Source organism: Antedon bifida, chromosome 10 (genome assembly GCF_963402885.1).
Source record: "Antedon bifida chromosome 10, ecAntBifi1.1, whole genome shotgun sequence".
Taxonomy (NCBI): Eukaryota; Metazoa; Echinodermata; class Crinoidea; order Comatulida; family Antedonidae; genus Antedon; species Antedon bifida.
In genome coordinates this window covers 1,607,971-1,619,002 of record NC_136235.1, presented here as the reverse complement: position 1 = coordinate 1,619,002, position 11,032 = coordinate 1,607,971, and the positions used below count along the sequence as shown (strand labels likewise).

Here is an 11,032-nt window from a genome sequence, read left to right as displayed (position 1 = left end):
TTTTTCGAAAAATGCCCAAAATATCGACTTTTAAAAATTCAATTATTATGCGATAATATGGCTGTATATTGCTTTGTATCATCTTATAGAGCCATAATAACCAGTTTTGTCGAAAATAAAAGGGTCGAAATTTTTTCATTTTTTGAAAAAAATTCCTGTAGTACTGCACAGCACCAGTACTATAATTGTCCAATAATATTGTTTTAAAATTACAAACAAATTACCGTATTTTGACCCTTTTATTTTTCGACATAGGCCTGATTGACTACTATGACTCTTTAGATGATGATAACGTTAAAGAGACATTATGGTATTAAAATACATCAATATGCTTTATTACCAAACAAAAAGCATTATTATTTAACAAAAGTAGGCCTAATAAGGATATTGAAATTCACAGCCATCTTGTATATACCAGTATGTTTCCAATCTATACTTCACGGCGGCCGTGCCAATAGACATACATATCTCCTATTGTGTCTCTCGACAATCGAGTTTTGTATTTCAATAATGAATTCAAAATCTTATTTAATATCACATTTATATCATTATTAGGAACACTTGTGGGATCCCCTTGATATGAATCGATTAGTTTATACAAAAACATGACTATTTACAATGTAATTATACATTAAAATGAAACTTCTTGCTTTGCTATTAAAAAAGTTTTATTTGTAGAGGTGTGTATTTGAGGATAAAAATTGAAAGGATCTCTGTAAACAAGTCAAGTGGCTACCCAGAACATCGGGATAACAATAAATGGTATGTCATAATTCGTTTTACATCTTTGCAATTCACGATACGGTATTGCCTGCTCTATTTTCTTCTTCCATTCCTATTGACAGCCAGCCAACATCACATGAAATAGGCTTAATAATATTTCAAAAACTACTTTTACATCAGATTGATTTCAGATCAAGTTAACTGTAGTCCAAGTTTAACAGTAATTCTTTGTTTAAAGTTCTTAAGAATGAATGCATTTCGTTCATTTAGGTTGTCTGCGCTTTTAGACTTGGATCTTTAGTAATCCCAGAATGCTCTTTTGCTTTTAGGCGGAGTTCGGCAATACTCGATGAACTGGTTGTGTTACTGCCGCTGACGAACCCGAACATACTCGAATACGTACTAGGTGTGGATACGAGTGTTGAATAACACGAACAGCTCGGCACAGCACCAGAACCAAGTGATAGGTTACATCTAGTATAAAACAAAAATATATAGAAATACATTTATGAAATATGGTTCAACAAAAAGATTGTTTGCATCGTTTTGTAATAGTGTAAGCATCTAGAGCATATCAATTAACTTGTATTTTCTAAAACACATTCTTATAGGTTAGGTAGTTTGTATTTAAGTATCCCCAAGAAAAAACAGCCAATGAGAAGTCTTGTAGGCCCTAATAGAAATAAAAAAAATACACATCCTATCATTTTTTTGTATTACATTTTAGGTTTAGATTGTTTAAAAAGTTGAAAAGTGTTTCTTATTATCCGTTTCGAGATAAATAAATATAGAAAGACATAACTCTATAACATAGTGTTATTTTTCTTAAGATGTAAGTTTATGTATGATTGATAAAGGGAAATGGTAAAAATTCATGAAATAAATCAATTTGACAAATCGTTGAGAAACTCATAGTTTTAATTACACATAAAATAGTTTTGTTAAAGCTTAAAAATAGACTGATTGATAGGAATCGTGAAAATGCATTTCAGATTGATAGTGATTGAAATGTCCCATAATGCAATGTAGATAGATAGTTTGATTGAAACGTCCAATGTGGATCTGAGAGCTGTAAACCAGTGCGTTTTGATGTTAAACGCGTTAGACGCTCGTTCGTCTACTTCTGATTAGATGACAATCCACAGTGGCAGAGGTCAACGGATTGCCACGGAATCGTTCTATCAACATTTTTATACGCTTTCCTCTTGACATATTTGTTTTTCGTAATTTAAAGATTTGTTGGAGTAAAGGAGGATTTTTCAAAGCAGGTTATTTTATTTAGATTACTTAAACCAAAAAAAAAAGAAAGAAATACTATATACTAAACACTTTTTAGTGTAAATGACTTAGTTTGACATCATGAAAACTACATTTCTCTAAATTTTACAACGAATTATCAACATTTGTAATCTCAGTTAGTATTTATACATAATGTACAACTTTCTAGTTTCTTTAGGCCTATAACCCGTTTGAAAACACAAACTTCGCTTGTAAGTTTTACAGGTGACCAAGATCCGCTTCACCATGAGCGAATCATTAAACAGCATCGATTATAATGCAGTAATGTTATAGTATGAATTTAGACATTTCTTTTAAAAAACAATAAGAATAAAAACAATTTAATTTAGACAACTGAAACTCACTTTTCGACATCAGCAGGTGAAGGTGCGTGGTGATTTGGCGACTCATGGGCAAGCAAGTCCAACGGAAGCGTCGCGGCCGATGGAGGGCACATCAGCCCTACCGCCGCTGCAGCCAACCAAGGATTGCGTTGCATCGGACTCGGGGTGTACGAAGGAAGTCGACGAAGACGCCACGGATCGTGACCAAGGTGCATTCGTGTCGTTTTCCTCCATTTAGCTCGACGATTTTGAAACCACACCTAAAACGATTTCATTTTAATTACTTGACAATGTATACATAATATATCTGTTATGATGTGTTTACGTGGACAAAAGCAAAGGATCTTTAATTAGAAGAAGGGGGATCGTATTAATTGGGAAGTATATCTAGTGCTATAAAAAACAATCTCGACCAAGCAAGTCATTGATCGTTTGATATGTGTGTGAGTTTTTTCTTGGTTGCACTTTGATATTTATACAAATATCGGTTGTCTAATACAGACTGATATTATTTAGGGCACGTTGTATCGTATTTAAATGTTCTTTGAAATGCATAAAAACTATTTACTATTAGATGTATATTAAAACAGGTTTTAATTTTCAATAAAGTCTGTAATTGAGCTAGAATAAATCCAGTTTATTCAAGCAATCTGCGTGTCGCCTATACATCATTAAAGTATAAACTCACTTGGATCCTGGCTTCACTTAAATGTGTTCGAATTGCAAGATCTTCTCTGACGAATATATCTGGATAATGTGTTCGATTAAATAGAGCTTCGAGTTCTTGCAATTGTTGTGGAGTGAACGTCGTACGATTCCGCCGCTATAAGATATAAATAATATACATTTCTGTTATTAAAGTAGAATAAAGTAGAACCAATTAATGTAGAAAAACAAAGTAGCCACCAGATAAATTGGCAATCATGAATTCTTTCATAAAATGCGATATACTCGCGTTTTCCAGTGTATTTCGAGTAATATTCGAGTACTGCTGCATATTTCATATAAAGGTTGTTCCTTGTGTATCTGACAGGTACTTCACATAAATAACGGTGAAGTATTTTGTCATTATTTATTTATTTTCTTTATTTATTTAGAATAAAAGTACTTTAAAATTTACCAATGAACTTTAGTTTTGTTTTACAGATTGTCATTTGAATCGAGTTTAAATAAATCTAAGTTCAATATCATTATTTGCGTTGTTAAAATGAATCACTTGTATTACTCTTGTTATTATTCCAAGTAACTTACGATTGCTTGGTGATGGTAACATCAATCACAAATTGATTACAGTTATTGAAATGAATAAAGCGAACCAATTTGCATTATTGTTTAAGTACAATAAAGAAACCCTACGCTTAAGTCATAAATCTTTAGTTAATACACTATATTTATTTCTATGGTACAGTTATGCAAACTTTACTTTGTTAATAAGAATACATAATCATTAAATAGCAGTTTTCAATTTCAAAGCTCTTGCCAATTTAGTAGATTTACATTCCACTTTCTAAGTAGGTTCTAACAATCTATTTTCTTAATTAAAATTCATAAATCAAAAGGTAAATCGCCCAATTGTTATTGGTAAGATTTCTAACATAAATCTTTTTATTTGGTGGTATTAAGTTATATGAATTATTTAATGTATATTTAAGACAACTGTCATTTGTTGTTGTAATTTATATTGTTTCATAAATGTTTATTAAAATAGGAATTATCACAATGGTCTTGAACTTTGTTCAATATATTGCATTTTTTGAAATTATAATAAAAAACAATTGAAGTACGTATGGAAAGTAAAATATAATTTTTAAAATTGGGATAATATCGTTTTTGTTACTTGCATGGAACTAAGCTCAAGTTTAAAAGTATTTTTTAGCGAGTTTTATAGTTTTGTACTACAATTTATATATGAAGAATATTACTGGTACTGTATGTTGACAGCCTAAATGGTAGAAAAGATTTAAGAAGAAAGGATGTTTTTTAGCGAGTTTTAAAGACATTATTGTACTACAATTATTTTCTGAAGAATATTACTGGTAGAAAATATCTAAGAAAAAACTACTTCTTTTGAGTGTCAAGCCCTCACCTTTAGAGCACTGCTTACCTGTCGTCTTCGATGAAAAGAAAGTTGGTCTAAGAGTAGTTCGTCTCTGATTGAAGTCTGCAGTACAGCAGACGTGTTTGGAAGCATACTGCCGCTTGTGACGCCTACAAAAAATAGAATACAGTATGACACGTCAATAATACTTACTAACACAATCAATCATATATTCCATTTGTCGTCCTTATCCAATGTGGAATTTGTCTAATTGTTGCAATGTCTCTTGAAATAAAAGAAGTCCATTCTATAGAAAAACCTTTAGAAAAAGATCATGTGCGTTCGATGACATACGAAGGAAAAAAGAGAAAACCTGTCACTAATTTTGAAAACGATAATTTGAAAACCGGACAGCAAATATGTGAAATGTGTTTTGAAATTGAAAAGCAGTTTCGTTTAATTAGAAAAGAAAGAACATCCGAATATATACTTGTTACAATGCTATTGTACGTAATAACTTGAATGATGTAATAGTAATAGAACCAGGAGAATTAAAGTATTTTTAGTGAGTTTTTCTCAAACTGACGTGACAAATGTTAGTAAGTACGCATGAGAACGCTTGCGAACAAACTTTAGTCAACATGGTAAGGGCAAAATATAGTGTACTGTAAATCAGCAAAGAGTTAATGTTCTCAAGATCCAATTACAAATTAGTTGAAGATAAAAATAATTTTAAGAAAACTAAATATCGTAATTCTGTTTACTTTCCACAAACGGAAATTAGACAAACACGTTTATGATCAACTTACATTATAAATAATATTCATAATTTATATTAATTCTAAGAATAATTCACTATCTAGATAACTTAAGTCAATCAATCGCGAGTTTCACGTAGCGACAACGGTGATTTTAGTACAGTATAACATAAAAACCGATTTTCACTCTGTATCTCCACATATTCCGTAATACAGCATCTCATGTGTATCACATTACAAATTAGGTTACATGTGAAACACATGTGATCCTGTGTTGTGGTATTTTCTTATGAAACAGCTATCATAATCATTAATCATTTACGCGCTACCGTAATCGAAATATTGCCACTGTCTAATATTTAACCAATTGTTCAGATTTAGGACAAAAATTCGATATTAAAAAAATATATATATGCATTAAAAAAAAACCCGCGAAATTTATCAACATTACTATCAAACGAATAGTTTGAAAATTAAAGAAAAACTTACGGACAAAATTAAGAGTCAATTTGTTTAAAATACATTGCATAAAAGATGTCATTTAGGCATTAAGATTAATAGCAAATTACCTCTTGTAGTACTAAATGATTTGCTTTAGCGCTCAAACTTGGAAATATTTTATTTTATGACTCAATTTATAACAAAATACTAATATCTGAGAGTATCATTACTTTTAACAACATATAAACAACAGTCCTAATTATCAAAAAAGAATGTTTTAAAATATTGTAATACCATCTTTTGTAAATTTCTCTCGTTTATTTTGTTAAAGTTCAGCAATCCATCATAAGAAAGGATATCAAAAAACGAAAAACAACCAACTAAAAATAATATGAATTTTATGTTACTTTCCATTTTGCTAACGACTGTGACATGTATTTAATCCGATGTTGAAATAAAATGTCCGTTTAACAATATAAGAAAGTAAACCGAAATCCAGGGAATTAATAGAAATTGAAAATACTTTTATACTATGTAATAATAGATTAATAATAGTTAAATACTAGACAATAATTATTAATAGCTGTATTCTCAGAACATGACGATTACATTTTATTTATTTATTTAACAACATATTTATACAGGATTATACACAATCAAGTAGAAATGAATTTGTTTTGCATTGTGGTCCTGTCGACAAAAACGGATACAAATTTAGATCTTATACAATTACAATTAATAGTAACAGCAACAAAAAATATAAACTGGAAGTTAAATGTTTTGAAAAGAAATGAGATCTGTATCTAGCTTTAAAGGACATAATCGTGGGTGAATTTACTACCTTTATATAATTTAGTGTAGGAAAAAATGTTTAAGCATTATTATATAAATAATTATAAGATAAAGAATAATTATGATGTAAAAATGATAACATTTAAGATGAAAACATAATATTTATTAATATAAGTCTCTACAAAAGAGAGAAAATATACTGTAATTAAAAAAAGTTTAAATAAACAAATACGGGTATAAATCTGAGCATTCAAATAAACAACAACAGAAATAATAATTTAATTTATTAATTAATGAAATCATTACTGGCCGTCCAACGGCTAGAATTGAATTGGATTGAAAGTATTTCCAATAAAAATAAATGTATTTCTTTTTTTTTTAAATATCTAAATTTCGTAAGTAAAAAAGTAATTATTTAGATTTGTTATAGAATTAGGGTGCTTAAACAGAATTGCTTAAATGATATATCTTTATTAACAAGGTTACATAAACAGAGTTGTTTTTAGTTTTTGGAAATTGTGATTCAATATTCGAGGCTGAAAAAATCAATCCATCTGGAGACAGTCAGCCGAATGTTCAATAATTCCAGCAAGAAAGATTTTCCAACGATCACTTTTCAAACATAATATCAACAATATTTAGGTTATTGTTAAAATGAAAGAATAAGTGCACAAATTGTTCACAAAGTGTCACATATTACTATTTTATTTATAATATTAATTTACTATTCTGAATTAAACCATCACTTTAATTTTAGAAATAACAAAGTGTATTCATGCATTTATTTTATTTATTTGACTTTGTTGAAACCATTTTCTTTTTCTTGAATGAACACCGATCTATCGGATATCATCTATCGGCTTGACACAATATACAACTTCACGATTTTTTTTTATAAATGCTTATAAAGTCCAATTTTATCCTAAATCTTAAAATTGTCGTTCCGTCATCAATAAAAGAACACTTTATATTTGACGCCTAATTTGTTAACGTTTTTTGTTGACAACTAAAGTACCCTTACGATGACAAGTTATTTTAAAAGTACTTACTGCGCAAGGGCCGTCTCATTTTTCTTTCAAGTAAATTAATACGTCAGAAATGTCACTATTAGTCCTCTTTTCTGTCATTGCTTTTAATATTAAAATAGTTATTCAAACTAATAAAGCCGAATGTTATAAATTACTTAAATGTTAAAGCCTAACAGTATCTATAGGCCTACGGTATCGTATGGTGCGCCTCTGCTGACAATTAAGACTATCGCGTCATTATTAATTATCCACAAATTAGGACACAAAAGTAGAAAATACGATAGGAAATGGTCGACAAATTTAAATAAACAAAAAATAGATAAATTTATAATATATTTTATAACGATATTCGTTTAAAGAAGATAAGGTAAACAAATGCGTTGAATGGGAAACACATCGTCGTCTTCATTTTTTTTGTATTCTATACCAGTGTTGTTCTAGGATTGATTAGCATACTAAAATATTTATTTAGTTACAAAATAAAGCAATAACAATAATCTATTAAAATTGTTAAATATTAATTATATGTTGATTTTTATATCTATATCATTAATAATTTATTTTACTTTATATTTAAATTCAATTGCTTAAACATTTAAAGAGCATATTGCATTTTCATATTATTGTCTTTCTGAAACAAACTATACAATTGACAACCATTGTGTTCTACAATTTAATAATATTTATTTGAATTAATAGTATTTTTAAACTGTGTAGGCCTACAATTATTTACTTTTTGTTGAAATTGGATAAATACAAACAAACAAAACACTCAACAAACACTATAAATCGTTTCTTAGAATAAATAACACCTTTTATCTATTAAAGTAAAAAATGTTGTAGAAAACTAACATTTAATATAATTTTCTCTAATTAAAGTAAATTGAGTATCAATTTCATCAGCATGAAAACAAACCTGGATATGTTTAAATGTACCTTGTTTTAAAATTAAATACAAAATAAATAATATAAAAAAAAACACTAAAAAATACTTTTGGTTCGATAAATAAACACTCTTTTTAATCCAATTTACAATTTAAAAAAAAATATCTTGTGATATATTTTGTAGCTTATAAGTTGCAAGTACAGAGTGATCTCATTACTCGTTCTTTTCAATTGAACGTTAAGTTTTCAATTAATTAATTGAAAGAATAAAATAATCAACTTTTCCAAAAATACATGTCAAGTTGATCGAATGAAGAAACACGTAGCAAATGTGCAATAATTAAGAATGCAATTTGCGACGATGTTCTTGCGAGAAGCAATCTAAGAAAAAAAATTGAAGGTAGTTTGTTGTTGAAATAAGTCGCCTTGTAGACCGTCCCCGGGTGGGGTCGTTCTATGATGTTTGCAACGATTGATTAGCAGAAGTGTAAGCATATAGCAAATCTATTTTTTTAAAGTAGATTGTTCGTTTGAGTTAGTAAATCAGGAGTGTCCGCTAACTATATTCAAGGCTGGAAACACTGCTCTATCATATTTATCATCGCTTCGTATTTGTTCATGTCGTTGTTTTAATCAACTCAAGTTTAGAGTAATTGATTAAAAATGAAGCGAGGGGATTCGTTCGGATTTATCAAATAGTGTGGCGACTTATGCGAGGCTTACAAATTTGTTCGTAATGTATTATCATTATATAAACGTTTCTGTTTTTGCAATTAGTAGTTGAATTTGTCTAGATACAATTTTAAGAATAATGTACAACCTAGTTCAGTATACTCTCCTAATGCATTTTACGAAGAAGTTTACACGTAATTTAAACACTCTTAAGTGAGATTTCCGAATGTTATGAACGCATCAAAAGTGAGTAAACTTTAAAATGTGCTTTAAATATAAACTATAATCTAAAGATGATTGTTCGATGAGTTGTATTTATTCTTTCCGATCATTCAACCAATCATAAATAACATTCAAAGTGAACGAAGTTTTGCTGAAAATGTTATAATAATTATTTCAATTAAATAATTTAACCATATTTGGTCGATAGTGATTTTTTTTAATTGACACATTATATACATGCTTTTCAATTAATGATTCATTTATTCAAAATAACATTTATATCCTTCATCAACAATAACAATAAATTCAATTTCTTAAGCTCTGTCTACACTATCAAACTATTTTTACAAAAAAAAAAGTGTGATGTGCCAAAATATGGCAGTGAAATTCCCAAATATGGTAGTGATATGACATCATCATGTCCATATATGGGCACATGACAGTTGTTGTCACATAAAGTTTGATAGTGTAGACAAGGCTTTAGATAAAAATAAAATTATTTGGCATCGTTTTCTAAAGCAAAGCTTGTGTTGAATGTGCCTTACAACCAATAGTTAAGATACACATGTTATACATGTTTTTATTTTGTTATTATTATTATTTTTATTTACAGAGTTCTATTATTTAATTTAGCTAATAGACAAGAAAAAAGAAACACTTAGTTTAGAAAATGTTAAGTGTTATTACATAAACATGTTTGAAATTAAGTCATTATGGTGTTTCATAGTGTTTAAGAATAGTAATAGTTTAAACACTTAAACACTACTCGTCGTGTTAAGAGGCTCCTTGACGTTTTACTTAAACACTGTGAGAAAAAAAAACAGTGACATTAATGAAGCTAATTTAAACATAATCTATTACATTGCGTACTTATGTATTCCTCTTGTTATATGAAGGATGACTTTTAATTCTATAGTTGCGGTATTATAATGAATTTGTTAATGCAACTAAAACGAAGGTTTTCAATTGATTTCACGTATATTGATAACTTGTTAGTAATTGTCATTAGCCTTACAAAAGCCTTTAGCTACTATTTCGATAAGCCCGCATTAACCAAACAATGGATCCTTGTGGATATGTCAATTTGACTGCTTTTAAGCTTATTAAACAGTACTTAGATTTTATTATTTTGTATAATTTATTATAGGTAGCTGAGATGTAACATCGTAAATGATTTCCTTTAAACTAACCAACGTCATCTTAGAATCACATCAATCAACTTTCTCCGTTTTTAAGAAGATTAGAAATTGGTAATTTGGAAAGAAGACATGTTGCGAGGAGAGGCACATTCATATATTTCGAATATCGTGTCTGCCTTAGGCTGTAGCAACTGATGATGGCAAACATAAGAGACATATTAGTATGATTAGACACTTTGTACCGACTCCCATTACAGTCGAATTTACTTACAGAATTCAAGCGTATTATTTCTAGTCGGTCTTATGGATGCAAAATCGTACGTGGTGAAATGATATAAGAAATTAAAATAGTGAAGAAATAACTGATGTTTTAATTTGAATATTTTCATTTCATCATATTCATATAAGTCGATAGAGAAATGAATTAGAAATGCTAATCAATAACTGAACTTAGTGGCGGAAGTTTAACTTGATGGCCCAAGTCGGCAGATGGCACAAAAATAAAATAGAAAATAAAAAATAAATAGAAAATCATGCTAGTTGACTGCTTCGATTTGATATTAAGATGTTGTTATTAAATGTTAGACATTTCTTATGAGTTAAGGTCATGCAACTAAATAATACATATTAAAATCAATATTTAATATAATTTACATTACATAATTAATAAGGATCTGATAGTATATTAAAAACAAGAACAATAAACTAAACT

At 28.9% G+C, this 11,032-nt stretch overlaps 1 protein-coding gene across 2 annotated transcripts in view; it reads right to left on the bottom strand.

Annotated features, from left to right (window-relative positions):
- Window positions 1-313: 313 nt before the first annotated feature.
- LOC144854126 (paired mesoderm homeobox protein 2-like) overlaps window positions 314-11,032 on the bottom strand; it is a 50,232-nt gene continuing 39,513 nt past the window's right edge. The window contains exons 3-6 of one of the 2 annotated variants that reach the window (XM_078712017.1): window positions 4,432-4,553; window positions 3,034-3,168; window positions 2,367-2,605; window positions 314-1,197 (exon numbers count right to left, since the gene is read on the bottom strand). In XM_078712017.1, the coding sequence (XP_078568143.1) occupies window positions 990-1,197; window positions 2,367-2,605; window positions 3,034-3,168; window positions 4,432-4,536 (687 nt within the window). In that variant the 5' untranslated portion in view covers window positions 4,537-4,553 and the 3' untranslated portion in view covers window positions 314-989. The remainder of the gene's footprint in view (window positions 1,198-2,366; window positions 2,606-3,033; window positions 3,169-4,431; window positions 4,554-11,032) is intronic. The other variant, XM_078712018.1, reaches the window with a different exon arrangement.